This window comes from Misgurnus anguillicaudatus, chromosome 15 (genome assembly GCF_027580225.2).
Source record: "Misgurnus anguillicaudatus chromosome 15, ASM2758022v2, whole genome shotgun sequence".
NCBI classification, from domain to species: domain Eukaryota; kingdom Metazoa; phylum Chordata; class Actinopteri; order Cypriniformes; family Cobitidae; genus Misgurnus; species Misgurnus anguillicaudatus.
In genome coordinates, this window is record NC_073351.2 from 11136663 (window position 1) to 11157960 (window position 21298).

Below are 21298 nucleotides of genomic sequence, written 5' to 3' on the forward strand. Positions count from 1 at the left end.
GAGATCAAATCAGCAGTGTTTGGTGTCATGATCAAGCTTGTGCTTGTTTTTTTGTTCATGTTTGGTGTCTTTTGTGTTGTTGTTGTTTTGGCGCGAGGTAAAAGTTAATAAAACTATACTTGTATAACGTTACTATTGCTTTCTCATTTATTCTTAACGCGATACGAGCACTCGATTATTATTATTAAACTTTGTTCTTGTCAGTACTATATAAAACGTTTTTTTATAAGTGTCAGAGAGATGTTTTTGCATGCTGCTTATAAATATATCAGTGGCGATATCTCATAACATGTTTTAATAGTCACGTCACGATAAAGTAAATGATCAGTGTCCACATTTAAAAGCTGCGGTGCTTACCTGCAGTTCCGCGGTGTTTTCGCGTTCTGATAAGAGATATAGCTCCAGAAAAAAACGAGTGTTTATATTCCTCTTTCCAAGTGTTAATCGTCCACACGATGTGACAAGACATTTCTCCCATTAACTGTAACGTAACGTTAACATCCAAGAGCGCTGATCTTTGACGGAATAATAACTTCCGATTGGGGATTCACAGACTGATTTATGAGCTAGTAAACTAATGAGACACACAGAGAGTGTTTAAAAACAGGGCGTCTGTGTTTTTCCATTCAGAGATGAGCCTGTTTAGGACCTCCATTCACTAGGTGCCGGAATGATACGAAAGGTGAAGCGGTTACTGTGCCGTTATCAGTACAATATCGTATGGCTCTTAGCCAATCAGATTCGAGAACCAGAAAGAACTGTTGTATAATACTTTTTAAATGTACACATTAATATTTGAGTTACTTCTTCAAAAAAGTAATGCAAGTTACTTTTTTAGTTTAATTAATTTGATTAAAAAAAATGATGTACTGAATTAAACTAAACGTAGTCACATTATGTACTCTATATGTACATGCCTGTGTGGAAGCAGAGTCAGAAACTAAGACGGCAGGCCAGAGCTCGACATTTTTGTGATGAAATATGCAATTTCTGATTGCAGAACCTTTCAGTCATAAAAAACACCTGCAAGGCCTGATAGAGATCAAGCCTCAGCCAAGAAAACGTAACGCAAAAGTAACTAAAAAGTAACGTAAGCATTACTTTCCATGAAAAGTAACTAAGTAATGCAATTAGTTACTTTTATCGGGAGTAACTTAATATTGTAATGCATTACTTTTAAAAGTAACTTTCCCCAACACTGTAAAAGTAAAACTTTATTTAAAAAAAAAGTGTTTTTGTGCATCTGTCCCCCTACAGCAAGTTCTCTGGATATACTGATGAGTGATGGTGAGGAGGAGAACTCCTTCCTCTCATTGCCTGACTCAGTCCTTCAGCGCCATTGTTTGACCTCTGACCTCTCTGAAACAGCCACCTCAGAACAACAACAACTCCTGATACAAGTATGCTCCCCTTTCAAATATTATCCTTATAATGCATTGTTTTGTCTCTTGTGTGAAACCCCAGCTAAAGTCATTCATGTTTTCTAAAATCCTTTTGAATAATGTAAAGAACATTTTGTGAAAATATAACCTTGATATCTTAACTATTGACTAAGACCTTGTTAAAATTGAAATCAATGTAAAATCAAACTTTGATGCTAATCTCATATTTAGATTATGGGACTTTAGCCTGGATTTTACAGACAGGTTCACATGTGGGTGATTCTCACGAAATCCAGACTTGGGTGTCCAACATCAGATTTTTTTAAAAAGCCATTGAAGCCAATTTTTTTGCACATACACGATTAAGGTCTGAACTTACCCCTCGTTCAGACAGCCAACGACATTATCGCTGTGTGTCGCTTGTCTCTTTCAATGAGGCGTTTCTAAATCTGCTTGTCATAAACAAATGAGTACCATCTACGCCAGTAACTGACGAGAGAAGGATGACGTGAACTCCACTGCTTTGTTCTCATTGGTAGTCGCTCCCGAAAGTCGCTCGACATTTGCATAAAGTTAAACTTTTCTTAACTTTCTCGCGTCGTGGACACGCCCATACGGTCGCCAACGGTCTCGCTCGTGCCGCCGGAAGTTGGCAGGTTTCCATGAAATGAATGAGATCACGTCGCTCTGCTACTGCTTGTCGTTGGCTGTCTGAACGAGGGGTTACTATAACCATTATTTTTAGAGGATTTAAAAATATGTCCTATAGAATTATTTAGATTTTTTTAGATTATCACAAAAATTATCATTACCACAACATGATATTACATGAAATATATGCATTTACAAACTCTGTAATGAGAACAAAAAGTTGTCTAGGTACTATGACAAACAAAATTTCAACTTTTTATCTGGAGAGAAAAAATAAGAACGGTTTACCTGGTAGCCATCTTGAGTGTCACAGTCAATTATGTCCCTTCCAACAATTTTTTTTGTTTGAAAATTTTAGTTCATTGAGGGCTTAAACAATGATTGAAAATTGTTGCGGAGGATGAGAAAATTGGTCTTGGACAAATTTATATTCCTTATTTTTGTCTCTACATTTAACAATGATCACCAAATACCACATGTTTCTTTACTGTAAATGTTTATAGTGTAACATGCACTGAAGCTTTTTATTTTTTAGATTTTTTCAATTATAAACTTTTCCGTGTCAAAGAACCCAAATCCAGTCATGGACACGTTGCGGTAATGAAAATGTTCCCCTTAAATGTTATAAAAACAACAAAATTGGTTTGTATGATGTAATTTGAAATCATGTACAATATATGAAGAGATGTTTGTAACTGTATGCTGCTTATTTTGATACTCTTACTTTGCATTTACTTTTTTTATCAAAATGTTTCATGACACCTCATAAGCCTAATTTCGTGAGAATCACCCATATGTTGTCTGCATTATGTTCTTAAAGGGATTGTGCACCCAAAAATGACAATGGTCATTATTTACTTGCCATCAAGCCTGTCTACATTTTAAACTGTCACTGAATATTGCGTGATGTTTCTTTATAGTGTATCATTTTTATTTCAAAAAGACCCAAAATCCCATCAGAAACTGTAAAAGTAGTTAAAGGGATAGTTCACCCAAAAATGAAAATTCTGTCATCATTTAATCACCCTGATGACACTTAAGGGTCACTTTGTGTGATCTGTTTTCTGGATAATTGGGTTTTATAGGGTTAATAAGATGCAGCTCTGCCTGTTTGTTCTGTATTTAAACAATGTTATCAGCTGTAGAGTTTTTTAGCTTAACTGGTTGCTCAGGGGAAATGAACGCGAGTAGAGTAGCTACAGGACAAATCATGTTTCACTTGTTTTCTTTATTAAATGGTCTGCCATTTGCTCATTCAGTTTCACTGATACTGTTTCAGTGTTTGCAATACACTTAAGAGATGTTCATTTATGTTTATGGTTGAGAGGTGATCCATATCCTTGTCTTTAAGAAACCAAAACATTCTTCTTTTTCGACAAGGCATTCGCTCCAGAGGTCATTTAGTCACTAGCCAGACCGATAAACAAACAGACCAGAAGTTAACATCAGGTGTAACCGTGGCTGCGTGCGTGAAACGGTCTATAGACAGTGGCTGCGTCCGAAACCGTACTTTCATACTATATAGTAGACGAAAAGCTATAGAGGAGGTACATAGTATGCCCAAATTTATAGTATTGGAAAAACAGTAGGCAAAAAGTACCCGGATGACTAACTACTTCCGGCACAATCTCAAAGTGTTCATTCGATTCGACAGGAGTTAACCAAAGAAGTCAATGGAGGGGTGTTGTTTTATTTAAAAATGCCCAAAAGCAGTAACATAGCTCTCCTTAAATGCAAATACATATATTAAACAGCTGCCCCTTGTGGTTAAATTGCGCTTGTTTAAAGGACATTTTCAGTATTTTACACTTAAAGCCCTGTTTCCAGATTGTTTATGATGAAATAGAACAGTTTGGACTGAGATTTCGACATATGATGCTGGCCCGAGAATTTTCGGGTGTTTCTTGTATCACCTCCCACCTCTACAATGGGTGTATAGGTGCACTGGAACAATCCTTCCTAATATGCATTAAACTTTCGTTTACCAAGACGTGAAACTCACCGAGTGGTCAGGGGTGTTCACTGGTATTCTCACACAAAAATCCCTGCAAAAGACGCATTCCAACAGGTTTTATTGTAGTTTTTGTCCAACTTCATTGACTTGTATTAGATGTGCTGTGAGGAACGGTATTACTCCGCGCCGGGAACCGTTTGTATTCTTGCAATTGGCATAGCCGGATTATCGCCACCAACTGGGCTGGAGTGTCTATTATTCAAGCTCTCAACGGAAGAATGTACGGGTGTGAGGCGTTTGGAAAAATAGGTCCACAAGTTTACAACAAATGCTAAAACACCTGTTGGAAAGCATCTTTTGCAGCGATTTTTGCGTGAGCATATCAGTGAACACCACTGACCACTCGGTGAGTTTCACGTCTTTGTAAACGAAAGATTAATGCATTTTAGGAAGGATTGTTCCAGTGCACCTATACACCCATTCTAGAGGTGGGAGGTGATACAAGAAACACCCGAAAATTCTCGGGCCAGCATCATATGTCCAAATTTCAGTCAAAACCGTTCTATTTCATCATAAACAATCTGAAAACAGGGCTTTAAGTGTAAAATACAGAACTTGTCCTTTAAGCTCCCCTCTCCATATGCAAAGTAGGGGTGGAGCGCTTACACATGTGCTTTGGACTACATCAAAACGTGTGTCTCTGGCTGAAGGTTAAACTAAGCGCTCATAAGGTGGAGTCTGTGAGTAGTCATGGTTGGGGTGTAATCAATGTGACATCACATTGATAGGGGATCCCCAACAGCCTGTTTTGTTTGACTGTTGCGGTTAAAAGGAGATTACACAAAGAAGAATAGATGGATTTGTATAATACCAGAATGTTTCTTCTATCATTTTCTGATAGAAACACATTTAAAAGTGCATTTTCTAGGTTAGGGGGGCTTTAAGATGACGTATGTGTGATGTATCAACATGGCGGATGTCCAAATTTATTCATACTATCCATATTTATATACTATCTAGTACCTGCTGTTTTTCACGGTCGAACGGTCATCTAATTCAGAATCAGTAGTCACAGTATGCGAACTTCTGGTCTGTATTTATTTATGGGGCTGTTTACACTTGATATTAAGATGTGTTTTCATCGATCGGATCACAAGTGGACGAGAGAGACACATCACGTATACACCTGGTATTTAAATCCGTCTCTTTTGTCCACTTTCGACCGCTTCTGTCCTGAATACTGTGAGGGGTGGTCTGTCCAGACTGTGGGCAAGTCTCTCTGCTGTCATTCAAACGCGAGCGGGAGTAATGATGAGTTTATATGGACGCGAACTAATATTATGTCAGAGTCCACTGCTTGTTTTGCAAGTAAACATGCTGCACATAGTTTTGTACGTGTATATGTAAGAGCTTTCTCTGAATTTTCAGCGCAATTTATGAAATAAGATCGCGCAACTTTCACACGCTTGCAAAACGAAACAAAGGAGATCAGCCGCTTTAGTTTTATCACTGAAAGGCTAAAAATAGCGCTTTTCACATGTGTTCACGCCAGAACTCAGAATAGACGTAAAACTTGTGTTTAATACCTCAGATTAAATAAATGGGCGGAGAGAATGCGGTCGCGTGTGGCTGTTCGAACACATTCAACCACATGTGCGTTTACACTACAAAACCCAATCCGATCGAAAGGGGTTTCGACCACCTCTGAATGTGATTGAAAGTGGTCGAAAATGGACGCGTTCAAAACGTTTTGAACACCGTTTACACCTGCCATTAACGTCGTCCACTTGTGATCCGATCGACGAAAACGCATGTTAATGCCAAGTGTAAACAGCCTCTATTGGTCTGGCTAGTGGCTAAACTGATGTCTAAAACAAATACTTTGTTGAAAATAAAAATGTTTTTGTTTGTCATTACAGATTGTTGTGGTGTTTAAAGTAAAACTTTGGGATAAAAACAATCCTGTTGAATTTCAACAATAAGACTTGTATTGGTTTCATCATAACATCCATTGTACTAAATGTAACAATTGGATTTGCATAACATGTTTGATATGTTAGGAAAACAGTTCCCTTCCCTTTGATCTCCAAGCCTGAAACATCTCTGAAATAATGAGACCTGTGCTTGTGGAGTTTTGTATAGATGTTTTACAACGCTTTGACGCATTCCCAACACAATAGTTGTGACCGGGGATAGCTTATTATGTCCATCACCAGATCTTTCTGCATTCACCAAACTGTGTCACCTGTTGAATGGCCAGTGAATCGTGAATCAGTCACCAGATTTTTCCATAGTATGTGTTTAAATGGACGTTTTGATCTGTGATTAGAATTTAAGGGCACACGCACATTATCTAAGGTGAATTGGGAACACTGCTTTGTTTTTCATCATTTGATGTGAAGCTTTGTTGTGTTGTGTTGCGTGTCATTCATCAATGTCATCTACTGTCATGCTGCTTTTCTTCTCATGCTTTTCATTTCCTCTTTGGTTTTCCTTCTGTTTTCCTTCACTGTCTTACCTGTACAGAAGGTTACTTTGTCCTGTTCCTGGACGTCTGCCTATGTAATTCCCTCTGATTTTTACTTTGAGCTTGACTTTGAGCCGCTGTGCTTGTTCTCATGTCCTCTTAGCTTAGCGTACTGCATGTATTACATTCTGTTATGTTTATAGTCCCACCCTGTTTGCTTTAATATTTCTTCTAGTGCTCGTGTAGATATTCAATTTGCTAAAGGCAATGTCTACTAGGTAAATAGTTTCAGTCACTGTACAAACCCCTTATTAACCTTTCGTGTGGAGTTAAAGGGATTGCTTACTCAAAAATTACAATTCGATCAGCATTTACTCAATTTCATATTGTTTTTAACCTTTGTTTTTTGTGAAAGCTGAAAAATGAACAAAGAAAATGTAGTAAGGATGACAAAAATTTTCATTTTTTGGTTAAACTGTCCCTTTAAGATTTAGGTGCATTTTGAAAGTTTCCTGTCTCAGTTATTATCCCAAGTTTCATTTTCAGTCATTCCTGTAGATTTCCTTTTTAAATTTCTTCCTGCTTATCCGCTTTAGTTTCTCGTGTATTACGTGTTGCACCACAGCTGACGGTGAGTTTCATTTACGCTCGTCTTTTGTGTTTTTGTGCAGACGCTACAGGAACGGGTTTGTGAGTTTCAGGCACGCCTGCGCAGTGAAGACGCTGCTAAACGACTCCTGCTACAGAGCCTGCAGACACACGACCAGCTCAACCAACAACATTCAACCAGTAACCAAGAACCTTACGGGGGACCCAGACTGCAGAGCAGTCAGCTCAACCAAGCTGTATCACCTGCAGGTAAGAGACACAAAAAACTGTCATGCGTGGTCGACCTACAGAGGGCTATACATTTATTATTTAATTATAAAACTTTTTATATTGTAAATGATTCAGTTTAAATGCTAGACAAGTGGTCTGCAACATGGTGCCTGTGGGTTCTTTTGGCTTCTTTTGTGTATATTAACATTTTAAACAATGATAAAACATATCAATAAGTTTAAATCAAGAAGTAAAAAAAGTTTTGAGTAGACTACAGTATTTCAAAAAAGTAACCCTCCAGATTGTTTTATCCATTGCCTACAAAAATTTCGGAGACCCCTGTGCTAGACGTTCTCGATGCAAGTATATGATTGCAGTCGCGTCTTAATTGCATTATAAATTGGGTTTTGACACAGGTACCCATTGCATTACGGTAAAATGTCTTCCTCTTTTTAGGCAGTTTTAAATTTCACAGATTGTTTGATCAAAAGTGACTCACAGTTATGCATTTCAGTATGTGTGTAGCATGGGAATCGAACACATGACCTCTGTGTTGCTAAGCTCGGATGACGTGTAGCTAGCTACCTTAAAGAGATAATTCACCTAAAAATATAAATTCAGTCATCATTTACTCACCCTCACTTTGTTACAAACCTGTAAACATTTATTTGTTCTGCTAAACACAAAGGAAGATATTTTGAGCAATGTTTGTAACCAGACCGTTTTAAGCACCATTGACTTCCACAGTGAAAGTCAATGGTGCTTTTGTTTCCTGCATTACAAATATGTGTAGCTTTAATAATTTATACATATTCATTGGAACAACATGAGGGTGAGTAAATAATGACAGATTTTCCATTTTTGGTTGAATTGTCTTTTTAAATATATCATAGACAACTCTGTCACCCCCTAGTGTTGTTACAGAGTAATTACGCAGGCAGAACACAATAGGATTATACATTTGCCATTCAGGTTGATTTCTGTGTCAAGTTTGTTTCTGCTGTTATGTGTTTTCATGAAGTTTGTTTTTTTTCTGTAGGTGCAAGGGCCTCTAATGCTTTAAATCCAAAGCCTGTGGAAGTAAACACGGTTCAATCACAGGAGCGACTCCAAAAAGACGAGGGGGAACAACTGGCTCTCATCACGGGGCTACGCACACAGGTGTGTTACACACAAAGGAGAACTTTCTTTTAGGCAGATCATTTACGTTCCCTGCCGCTTGTGAGGCGTGACCTTTTGTACATAGATATTCATTGTTTCTGTCGGATCGTATGAGGGCAGATCTGTATCTCACGAGTCTTGCTGATTTAATGGTATTTAATGGTGGTTTTGTAGGTCAGGGAGCTGGAGGAGAAACTAGTGGATCAGAAGCAGGAGGTGGAGAGACTGCGCTCTGAGCTGGTGAGATACAGAGAGGATTTATCAAGAAAAGGGTTGCGTTTCATTTAGTGCCTTAGTATAAATCACCTAATCTTGGTGGGTTGTCACAGTTCAACCTGATTTCGTTTGAAGATGAAGGTTTTGTTGATAGGAGAGGAATATAATCCTCATTAGCTCTGTGAGGCATCTAACCATCACAATCTCAGATGTGCGTGTATGTGTTTGTGTTAGGGGGCGACAGATCTGGAGAAGCAGCTGGAGGTGCTGGAAAGTGAAAACCAGCGTCTCAAACAAGAGCTGAAGGCCAGTCAAGCCCAGCAGCCCCAGACCACCTGCTCTACTGCCCACTGTCCACACAGCCAGGTATAAAACACACAATCTCAGACACAGACTCGCATTCATACTTTGTAACATGACACGGTGTGCAACTAGGCCACTAAAAAAGTTTTTCTCGGCCTGGGACAAATGTTTATGGGTGGGGTCTCATTCCCTTGGGCCTTATGCAAAGGCTATACTATAGAGCAGTGTCTGTCAGTCCTGTTCCTGGAGAGAAATTTTGGTGTCACTATATTCACACAGGGGACATATCATGAATATCTGACTTTTTCCATGTTTAAGTGCTATAATTGGGTCCCAGACAGTGCTGCTATCAACCTAGAAAATGTGAAAAAGATCAACCCAGTAACTTAGTTTTGGTTAACCATTCTCTGCAAGCATGTCGAAAAATAGATCATTGAAATTTGGCTCCCCCTGTGATGCCAGAAGGGGATAATACCACCCCTAAATCTGCACTATCCAACCACCGCACTGCCGTTTAGTGCAGAGATCAGTTTATTTGCATTTAAAAGGACACACGAAAAACAGCACATTTTTGCTCACAAAGTGGGTATTAATTTTAAATATCTATATGATATTTTGACCTAAAAGACACCAAAGATTTATTTGACATCTTAAAAATGTCTTGTGAAATGTAACCTTTAAAGTAATCCAAATTAATTGCATTAAAGCCACAACATGTAGGATTTTCACCACTAGAGGTCGCTATTACACAATAACAAAGGCAAAGCTTAATGACGTTATGAAGGAGAGTGGAATGATGGCAGATGTTGTTTTTTTAGCATCCAGAGACGTATGGCATTTGCTAATCATGTTCACGGATGAGTTAATGAATTAATGTTTTTTACCTAAACGTTTGATCACATTATTTTATGCCATCGTAATGAATATGCTGCAAGGCACAACAGCTGCGTGTTTGATGCTGTAAAACCGCCATGTCTGCATTTGTCCACTTGTGTATGGAGGACTATTATTATAAATAAATAATAAATAAATTAACAAATAAATAAATAAATGTAAATATATATATAAAATAAAGTTAAATGATTGAAACTAAAAATAAAATAAATGCCAAAAATAAATGAAGAAATAATAAAAACAAAAATTACGACTTAAATAGTTAAATAAAAAATTAATTATATTTGTTTTATCAAATTTATTTTTGTTCACATGATTACATTTATTTATTGATATATTTATTTATTATTACTTTTTTCAGATTATTACATTTATATATTTATACATGTATGTATGTATTTATTTATTTATGTATTAATTAATTAATTTATGCATTTATTTATTTATTTATTTATGTATATATTTATTTATTTTTATTTATTTAGTTGTTTATAATTTTTGCACTCCAAGTCCTCCATATGTTGCCATAGTTTCTACAACTGAAAACTGAGGATAGTGCGAATATTAAGTAACTAAAAGGGCGACAATTACAAGGGAGATAAGGGACGAGCCATTATTTAAAAATAAAAAATAAAAACAGGAGTAATTCAGGATTTACAAAACCTTGGGAACTTTTGGGATAATACAAGTTTAAAACTGCATTAAATATGTCACACTGTGCAAGGGTTTTTTGGATATTTTATTAAAAAAATCTAACATATTGTGGCTTTATTAAATGTCTTCTGAAGTGAAGCAATGTGTTTGTGAGAGATGATGAATATTTTTTAGCTTTTTTAGCGATTGGTCCATTGTCTATCTATGGAAACAGACATTACCACAGTACATTCACATATGGCGCACATTGATAGCATTAAATCCCATTCAAGAACATGCCACTATAAAGTATATATCAAAGTAACATATCCATATTCAAAAAAACATATCCATAATATATATTGTCATGCATTCAATCACTTGTACGCTTTGCAGTTTTTATTTTCTGTTATGGCAAATGAGACTTCACATGTTGCTGTTTAAGATGCTGTGTGCTCAGTCAGTGGATAATTTAATCTCACTGCACCTCCTTCAGGATGTGGAGGTCTTGCAGGGCGAGCTGTGTCGTAAGGAGGAGGAGTGCCACAAGCGTGAGCAGCATGTGTCTCTATTGGAGCAGCAGCTGCAGGAGAAGACGGCTCTGGTAGTACAGCTTCAGCAGCAGTTAGACAAGGCCACACGTCACAGACACGAGCTCCATCAGCAGCTAGAAGAGGCATCGCTGCACAGGAGCCAGAGCGAGGAAGAGCTGACGGCACGGCTTCACGACGCAGAAGAGGCTCTTTCACGTCAGGCGGCGCTGCCCCCACAGGTCAAGGTGAGAACTATACCTCATTAGCAACATTTGAGTAGCATATTTTACAAGAAATAAACAAGAAATGCTTTCTCCGCAGTATGTGACTAAGACGGTTGAAGTGGAGTCGTCTCAGTGTAAGCTGGCTTTAATGGAGGCTCAGGCCCGAAACCAGACTCTCCAGGAACAGCTGGGCATGCAGAGACAGCTACTAAGAGAGCTTGAACAACAGCTTCATGAGTCTCAGAGAACCAGCAGTCAACTACGCCAGCAGGTATTGCATATAGCTACTATAGCTCAGTTGGTAGAGCATTGTGTTGCAAGTGCAAAGGTCATGGGTTCAATTCTTCCAAATGCATTAAGTGGTTTGATTTGATCAGTAAGTTTAAAAGATGAGGTCCCTGTTTATGGAGGTGTTTTTTGAAGAGCTGCTGAATGGCTCTCTGTCTTCATTTGTATTGCAGCTTAAGACGGACCGTGGTCGTCTCTACGGTCTGCTCTCCAAGGCAGTGGGTGGGGGTAAAACGGAGGTCACCAGCAGGCTCTCCAAGGTCGGCCGGTTTACTCTGTAACTGATGGATCAGAGGTCAAATATGGGTCCACCCTTAATAAAAGAAAAATATTTACTATGACCGGAAAACAAATTGGGCCCTATTTTAACGATCTAAGCTAAATGGGTGTGTCCAGTGCCACTTTTGCTAATTTAACGACAGGAAAAATGGTTTGTGCCCCGAGCGCACGGTTGAGAAGGGTTGTTCCTATTCTTGTAAGGAGTAATGGGTGTGTTTTGGGCATAACGTGCAATAAACCAATGAGAGACTTATCACTTTTTAAAAGCCAGTTGCGCTGGCGCTATGTCTAATCTATATTTAGATGACTGAAAAACTAAGGTGAGAAAGAAGATCCCCAGTTTAAGAATAATGTAAAATAATTGTGTTGTTTTCAGTGTTATTTTTTGGATTAAAATCTTTAAAAGCCGTTTTCTTTTAGTCATGGAGGTAAAAATTGCAGGCTTTTTAATAGGCTTTATGCCCAGCTGCACTACTTCCTAAACTTCTGCCGGCTCCTTGTTTCCTGTCTGCCATTATTGGACGGGCTGATTGATCCAGGTGTGTCAGATTGTTGTTGTGACTACTGAGGTCGGGCACGCCTGGATTGATCAGTTTGTCCGGTGGTGGCGGACGGGGGGCAGGGAGCTGGCTGAAGTTCGGAAAGTGGTGCAGCTGGGCATGTAGCCTATTGCTAAGAATTTACAAACGTGCGGAGAGCCGTTTCAGCACTTGGGCAACGCCATGAGTTTTTTTTTTTTTTAAACATTACTTAAAAAAAGTTTCTCATCTCATCATATCCACAGGTACAGTGTCATCATATACAATAAATCCGTGGGGTAGCATTTAAAAAACATTTAAATTAGATGCATTTGTTTAAAGCAAAGCATTTATTTACTTACCAGGCTACAGGTGAAGCAGCTCTTTACGCCTTCATTACGCCTACGTCTCATAATCGTCCCTTATTTAGACTTTAGACCAGGTTTTAGTTGGTTAATGTTGTAGTTTATTTTAGTTGCCTCAAAATAGCAAAGCGCCAACAATGCGCCTGAACACACCTCGTTTTCAGACCAAAACGCCCATGGGCGCAACATTGGGGCGCAAATGCACTTGCTATTTAAATAACGTGGCGCTAAACGTGAAAATGATCATTGCGCTGGGTTGAAACTAGCAAAAGACACTTGCGTCACGCATTGCGCTGCATTGTGCCGGGTGTATGATGGGGCCCATTGTGTGCCTGACAAAAATTTAATTTGCATAGAAGATTTATTACCACATTTCATGACAGATGCTCATGTTTGACCTTTGAAACCCTTACTTTGCAGAGTAACTAGTCATACATGACCCTCTAGTTTTTGTAGCGTGGTCCAGTATTCTGTTGTGATATAGTTGACGTGATCTATATATTTTATTTGTTTTAAACATGAGTGACCCAGCTGCCCTTCTCGTGTGTGTGATCAAATATCCTCTTAACCCTCGTGTGGTGTTCATACTTGTGTTACTCAGGCAATATTTGCGGTTCTAGTGGAACCCACAGCATAACTTGTTTTTTTAAATCAATGCAACCGTACAGATTTATGTAATATTGTTTACAGATGTTTACTTTAACCATGATACAAGCAACATGGACAGAATTTACAGTTAATATTTGTCGTTTATCTCTGTTAGGACATATTAATAAATTAATAAAGTGCTATTAATTTTTTGTTATAAAGTGTAATAAAAGGAGAAAAATCTATTCTGATTTAGATATAAGGGCAAAACATGTTTATACTAAATAAATATAAATGAAACAAAGTTTTACTTCACTATTGATGTTTACTTCTTTGAACTTGTCCCGATAACTTACTCAACCCCTATATCATCCAAGATGTTTGTCTTTGTCGGATTTTACTCCATATAGTGAACTTTAGTGGACCCAACGAGGCATAATGTGGCATTCACAGCAGACGCGGAAGAGGCAGATAGCGCGAGTGATTTACATGTTAAGTCAATGCAAAGACGCGAATAGGCATCCTGCATCCGGTATGCGCAAATTAAGTGGTGCGAATCAGGCAGAGCGTGCGGTGCGTAGTTTGCCGCGGGAAACGTTGACAAATCCGAACTTTGGCATAACCATTGGCGGTAACCAATAAGCACTGACGTGATTACAGGAAGCGAGCAGAGTCGCAGAAGCCCCTCCCATGACGCAAATTTCCGCGTGAATGTCTCGAATGACTAGAATTTCACGCGTGGCTTTCACGTGCGAATCCAGCCAGTAAACTAAAAATCTTTAAGGGTCCAATTATGAGCGAAAAGTGCTTTTTTGCCACCTCTTCGGCAGCTGGTGTGAACGCACACTAAGGGTCTTATCTAGTGAAAGATAGTCATTATTGCCAAAAAAAATACAAAATTACGTTTAAACCACAACTTCTCGATTAAACTTGCTAGCTGTGTGACGCGCCAGGGCAAACTTTCATATTACGTAATCACATCGAAAGGTCACGCATCACATATGTAAAACGCACACTTGCAAACCATTTTAAACAATAAATTGACACAAAGACATTAATTCTTATCATTACACATACAACGTCACAGCGGTCCTTTTTCTCCACACTTGTAAGAACTGGAGCGGCAGTTTCACATGTGTCATGCATGACCTTTCGTAATAATTGTGATTACGCATCACAAGGCTAGTGCAAGATGAGAAGGTGTGGTTAAAAAGTACTTTTTTTTTGCGAAAATGACGATAGATAAGACCCTTATGCTTCGGTTGGGATCATTTAGAGCCATTTGAAGCCCCCTATATGGAGACAAAATCCTGAAATGTTTTCCTCAACAAAAAAAATGAATTTCTTCTCGACTGAACAAGGACTAAATTATCATAATTTTTTATGAAGTGAAATATACCTTTAATTGCATAGTTTTAGTAAACATTAAAAATGGGCCCCACAGACCCAAACCCCGCACAAGGGTTAAGTGCATTACAAGAGTCTAGTCTGACACTGGTGACCAGTAGATGACATCTTAAAGGCACTCAGTTGACCTTAGATTTGTTACGCAGTTGCAAGAAATACATTAAATATGTTGATGATGTGTGTGTAATAGATTCTGGTCTGCGAGGGTGAGATGGAGAGAGCTCAAGGTCAGCTGGAGGCAGAGATGCAGAGTCTGGAGGAAGAGAAGAACCGAGTGATCGAGGAAGCGTTCATCAGAGCCGAGAGCGAGATGAAGGCCGTCCATGAGAATCTCGCAGGTGAGTCCACTGGGAAATTACCATCTCTAAACATCACCGACGTCCATCTCTAACCCTCTCTGTGTGTGTAGGTGTGCGCATGAACCTCCTGACCCTGCAGCCGGCTCTGAGGACCCTCACCTGCGATTACAACTGTCTGAAGAGGCAGGTGCAAGACTTCCCTTACATGCTAGAGAAAGCCATCACTGAAGCAAAACAGGAGGTGAGTTCAGTGCAAAGAAACATAACACAACCTGACCGCAGCCTGCACACTGACTGGTTTGTTTGGTGTGATTGCAGATCTGTCAGGTGATTGGAGAGGTGAGCAGCGCAAATCAGGAACTGCTGAGGAAATATAAACGTGAGATGAACCTGAGGAAGAAATGCCATAATGAGCTGGTGCGCCTTAAGGGTGAGAATGCAAAGGATTGTGGGATTTTGTTTGTGCATGTATGTTAAAAGGCTTATTAGCATGTGATGTTGTGAACATTTTTTGTTTTTAGGTAACATCCGGGTGTTGTGCCGAGTGCGGCCCATCTGCCCCGGAGAAAGAGATGCCACCGACACCAAAAACCTAGTGACCTTTGATGTAGATGACGATGCTGTTCTTTACTTGTCCAACAAGGGCAAGCTCATGACCTTTGAACTTGACAAAGTCTTTCCCCCTCAGGCTACTCAGGAGGAGGTTAGTGCACAAGCTCCCTGAGTGAGTTTGTCGTGGGTGAAATGTGACCTCACTATTTTCTCTCTTCTGATTGGTCAGGTGTTCCAGGAAGTGCAGTCTTTGGTCACTTCCTGTATTGATGGCTTTAATGTATGCATCTTTGCCTATGGGCAGACAGGCTCTGGAAAGACCTACACTATGGAGGTACTTGAACCGTATTGCTTATTCTTGCACCCCAACATCATCTTCCTTTGGTACCCAAATGACAAATAATGTATTTCTGTGTGCTTTAGGGGGTCCCAACAGACCCTGGCATTAACCAGCGTGCTCTGCGGCTGCTCTTCTCTGAAGTGTCGGAGAAGAAACCCGACTGGGACTACAAGATCACCGTTAGCATGGTGGAAATCTACAATGAGACGCTTCGGTGAGAGAACCGCACATACTTGGATATTCACTGTTGTGCAGACGTGAGCATATTCGGCACTTGTTTTATATAATTGTTACAACGTCACTGTACTGTATGTTGTGTGATGGCCAGTTTTTTTGCTTGAATATGTGTCTAGGTTTGGTGTGCAACGGATTTTGCTGATCTGCAGTTATGTACTAATAGATTAGATTAAAAATCACTCATCTGCAAAAAATGTCCTGCATTCTGCAGTGTTAAATAATCTCTGCACATCTATTGGAGATCTAACAGATGCATTAGATTAAAAGCAGAAGGCTTTGTTTCCCAATTTTGAGTTTATACATCAACCTTCATTTGCACACTGAAGCCCGAAGTATAGTCTCTTTTTACGTCTACGCGGACATGTAAAAAAAAACGACACGGGTACATTGCGACAAAATGCAATGCAATGCATCTTCTGGACTTCATACTAGTGATGCGCCGGTCGGGGTTTTTTCCAACCTGCGGGTCCCGCTTTTATGAAATTATTTGGACCACCTCAGCCCGCCTCACACCACTGTATCTATTTTTACAACCCAGCCAGCACCTGCGACAATAACAAGATAGAATAATGAAACGCATTTTCAACTTTTACAAAGCAGCGTTCGTATTCATCTGTATAGAAGAACTATAAGTACCTACATTAGATTTCGCAGCTTAATAATGTTAATTCCCGACCTTAATTTCCTTGCACTTTGTCGTCAATCTTCACTTTTATTTTTTATTTTTGTTATGGTAGCGGGAGCTACTTGGTGCTTTCATGACGTGAGGTCAAAGGTTTAAGGACATGACACAAGTTGCGTTGCTACGTAGGCCTACGTATTGTAACCTTATCAAAGAAACTAAAAAAATCAAAGTATTCCCAAATATGTAATGTAAGCTATAGGAAATTGCACGCAACATACATGGATTTTTATTTTGTTTTTATTGACCCACCCCGCAAATAATGTGACAATTTCTTTACCTGCCCCAACTCGACCTGCCTTTAGTGTTGTTTGCGTTACTATAATATTGTTAGCTATTAGATTATTGCTTAAAGGAACAGTATGTAGGATTGTGGCTAAAACTGGTACTGCAATCACACAACTTGTGGCCGATATACAAAATGACAACATAAACATCAGTTGAGGGCTGCAACTCCACTTTTTAAATGACAATATCCTGGCCAGACCACTGTTGTGAGTGTTATAAGTATTTGAAATGAAATGATTTCTTAATGTCTAGTGACATATCAGGGCCATTTTATCATTAATTGATATACATTTCTTACATACTGTTCCTTTAAGAAATCACCATTTTTTACCATTTTCACTGCAAAAAATTACTTTCTTACTTAAAGAATGTTTATATATTTGTACTGAAAACAAGACAAAAATACTAAGATGCATTTCTTAATGAGCAAAATGACCTACAGTAAGAAAACAAGTTTAGTTTTTAATAAATTGTGCTTAAAACAAGCAAAAAAATCTGCCACTGGGGAAAGAATTTTTTTTCTTTAACACTTAATTCAAGAAAAAAATTAAGAAAAATGTTCTTACCCCATTGGCAGATTTTTTTGCTTGTTTTAAGCGCAAATTCACTTAAATTGTATATTTTTTGGTCTAATTTAGACTTTTTTTCTTAGGTCATTTTGCTCATCAAGAAAATACATCTTGATTTAAGAATTTTTAAATGTTTGTACTGATAACAAGACAATAATACTAAGTAAGAAAGTCATTTTTTGCAGTGTTGTACCTGCTGGATGAAAAACAGGACAACAAAATTCGGTCTGTCCTTCAAAGTGAGCCTTTCTAAATCTAGGAACCCGAAATATCTTGCAATGTTCTTATAGTTTTACTTGTACAACATGGTAGAGGGCTGCATTGGGTTGGGACACCGGCGGGACCCAATGCAAATCTCGTGGGAGCGGGCCGTTTCACCTTTGCTGGGGGCGGCAGTGGGCGGTTAGAATATTTTGCGGTAGACCCTGCAGTGGTGCATTAAAAACAAAAAAACCAACATTCCAATAGCATTTTTCCATTCAAATTATTATTGCAGATCGAATGTTCGACCATTCATGCACATCCCTAAATTTAAATGCAATAGTGTTGAATGTCTGTTTTTCTGGATGTTAATCTGAACAAATGTTTAGTCTGAGCATTTGTGTACAAGCTCTGAGAAAATACGCGGGAGTGGACACAAATATTGCAGGGCAGGAGTGGAACAGGCAGGTTGAGGGAGCAGGCGGGACTGGTCATAAATTCAGCGGGTGCAGGTTTAAAAAACAGTCCTGCGCAGGGCTATACAACATGGAACTTGCCACACCAGTGTCATCGCATTGCTTGGAATAAAAGTGTACATCCAGGGCTCTGTGGTTGATTTTGGCTATAAAGCAACAACTCAGAACACCAATCACACAGCAACAAGTTTTTTCGTATTTGATGTACTTCATTTAATTCCCGCAGAAATCTTTTGGGTGATAATCCGAATGAGAAGCTTGATATAAAGATGTGTCCAGATGGGAGCGGACAGTTGTATGTGCCAGGACTGACAGAGTTCACAGTGGAGAGCGTGGAGGACATTAACAAGGTGAGAGTGACCTTAAGATATTGGATATAACAAAATTGAGCACCACTATTACTATGACAGGGGGATATTGCAGTGCTTAATATGGCAATAAGTCCCACCTTCCAGTTTAAAGAACCAATCATCAATTGATAAAGACTGATGATTCTCTGGGGGAGGGGCTTTGTACAGCATTAACTTTTTTCAGTTTTAATACCAATGACCTTTGAACCCGGCAGGTGTTCGAACTGGGTCACATGAACAGGGCAACAGCGTGCACTAATCTAAACGAGCACAGCTCTCGCTCTCACGCCCTCCTTATCATCACTGTAGTGGGGTTCAACTCTTCAACAGGCCACCGTACCTCAGGTACACACACTTTTAATCAGCATCTATGTAATTTAAATGAAGACATGATTTATTTTATATACCCTTCCCTCGCTCTTTATTTTTTGTAGGTAAGCTGAATCTGGTAGATCTGGCCGGCTCTGAGCGAATTGCCAAATCTGGTGCCGAGGGCAGCCGTCTGCGCGAAGCTCAATGCATCAACAAATCCCTGTCTGCTCTGGGTGACGTCATCAACGCCCTTCGCTCCAAACACTCGCACGTGCCCTTCCGAAACTCTCGCCTCACGTACCTGCTGCAGGACTCGCTCAGTGGAGACAGTAAAACCCTCATGATGGTGCAGGTGAGTCCACTGCTTACAGTATTGAATGTTTACTAGGCCACGCTTCGTTTAACAATACTGATGGGTCAGCAGAGCTAAATGTGTGCATGGGGTGAGGAGAGAGGCTTATTTTAAAGCTAGATTGTTAAGCAGGTCAGGTATTTTAAGCTGTTTTGCACACACACACACACGTTAATTAATCATCTCAAAATTCACTATCACGTGGCATAATTCAACCTTTGTTTTGCATTATAAAGTACTTAAAGCTTGCTGCAGTGTTCGAATTGAGGGGGGACTGGGGTGGTCCCGGACCTATAAAGCACAAAAATATAAATTAGGGGGGCCTTTGTGTTGCTTTACTTAAGCACACAAAGAAAACTCAAAAATTTTTAATCCAGCACTTTGACCATCAGTCATTGGTTGTGTATCTCTCTGCATTTTCTTCTCTGTGTCAGGTGTCTCCTCTAGAGAGTAACATCAACGAGTCTGTCTGCTCTTTGAAGTTTGCTCAGCGCGTCCGGACTGTTGAGATCGGCTCGTCGTCTTCCTCGCGACGACAAGCAGAGAATTCATCTACATCCTCTTCACCCACCCATGACAGCGTGGAGGTAGTCACACACATACAGTACACATTTTGTGCTCTTGTCTGAAAACAAAGGCTGAATAAATTCCCTCACACACTCTCTAATATTATGGTCCACTATGTTCCTCTCTTATCTGCGGTTATTTTTCCACAGGGATTTTTGGTATACAATATTTCCTGATTTTAATGTTACACTCTTCTAAATCTTAGCTGGATTCTCCTCCTGTGACCCCAGTCCCACTTCCCATCTCAAGAGCCAGTAGCGCAGGTTCAACGCTCTCCTCCACCTCTAAAAGCAGCAGCCGCCGAAGATCCCACAGTCAGCTTTCCACAGGTGAGCCGAGACAGACCCATACTCACCGTTTCACTATAAACCAGCCATTACAAGACTAATTCAACAATATTTTCCCATTTTGAGATTGAAATTATCTAATATCTTGTAAGCTTCCATCTCATATGCAGACCCTTAATGATTCTTACAGCATATACAGTAAAGGAAGTCAGTTTTATTCCCTTCACTGTCAACTCATGGTTTGCGTTGTACCCTGTAACTGGTTGGTTTACAGACAGACAGGTAGACAGAAGCAGCCCATTGGTTGGGGACGGTGGGCAGGTAGGTGGGGTTTTATGTGGTTGGTCGCTTGGCATGAAAACGCTCAGCATGGCATGGTGCCCTACGCGTCACCCCGTCAATGCCCACCCATCTAACACAGCGCCTTTAACCCCAAGAAGCTTTTTGTGAGTGTGTATGTCTGATAAATGTTGCTGTTTTATTTTTGTTTTGGCTTTCTGCAAGTTTAATGTTCTGGTTTGATTTAGCTTTGTTGTCTTGACATCGTTCAGTGTGTATATTTACTGTTTGTCATTGTTACGTGTGTGTGTGTGAGGTGATAAATGTGGGGTTTTTTTGGTGTTTACCCGCAGTAGAGGTCTGCGCTATTTGTTTGCGTTTCACACCGAATCAAATATTTACTTTATTCAGGGTTCCCACAGGTCATGGAATGTCTGGAATATTATTTGGAAGTCTATTCCAGACATTGAAAGTCAGGGAAATTTATATTTTAATGGAATGTCATTGAATTTTAGTTTTCATTTATCAAAATGTAATTTTACTATACCATATTTTTTCATCAAATATAATCCCTCCATGAATGCAGACCTCTAACCCACAGCTTTTGTTTTGCTGGGCTGCCCTGTGGTGATGGTGTAAAATTGTAACATTTGCATATTTTTATATTATAATGTTTTGGTGACAAAAATGATGTCATTGTCTTTTGAGGGTAAGTTGTTCAACATTAAATTGAGACTGATTTACTTTGGTAATGAGTAATAATAACTCCACTCAACTGTTGTTTTCTATCTCTCAAAAGTAAAAAGTGTTAAAATAGCAAGAAGT

General features: G+C 39.3%; 1 protein-coding gene across 7 annotated transcripts in view; it reads left to right on the forward strand.

Moving 5' to 3' along the window:
* The window catches only part of kifc3 (kinesin family member C3), a 47571-nt gene that overhangs the window by 23998 nt on the left and 2275 nt on the right, over positions 1–21298 (forward strand). For 4 of the 7 annotated variants that reach the window (XM_073853373.1, XM_055174101.2, XM_073853374.1 and 1 more), the window contains 19 exons: positions 1258–1400; positions 7126–7312; positions 8313–8434; positions 8609–8674; positions 8885–9016; positions 10977–11258; positions 11335–11508; positions 14873–15020; positions 15092–15222; positions 15300–15411; positions 15503–15684; positions 15763–15867; positions 15957–16087; positions 18553–18676; positions 18892–19021; positions 19111–19340; positions 19775–19927; positions 20113–20236; positions 20469–20640. In XM_073853373.1, coding sequence (XP_073709474.1) covers positions 1258–1400; positions 7126–7312; positions 8313–8434; positions 8609–8674; positions 8885–9016; positions 10977–11258; positions 11335–11508; positions 14873–15020; positions 15092–15222; positions 15300–15411; positions 15503–15684; positions 15763–15867; positions 15957–16087; positions 18553–18676; positions 18892–19021; positions 19111–19340; positions 19775–19927; positions 20113–20236; positions 20469–20640 — 2848 coding nt within the window. Of the gene's footprint in view, positions 1–1257; positions 1401–6429; positions 6550–7125; positions 7313–8312; positions 8435–8608; positions 8675–8884; positions 9017–10976; positions 11259–11334; positions 11509–14872; positions 15021–15091; positions 15223–15299; positions 15412–15502; positions 15685–15762; positions 15868–15956; positions 16088–18552; positions 18677–18891; positions 19022–19110; positions 19341–19774; positions 19928–20112; positions 20237–20468; positions 20641–21298 lie in introns of those variants that run through there. The other 3 variants (XM_073853371.1, XM_073853377.1, XM_073853372.1) reach the window with 3 other exon arrangements.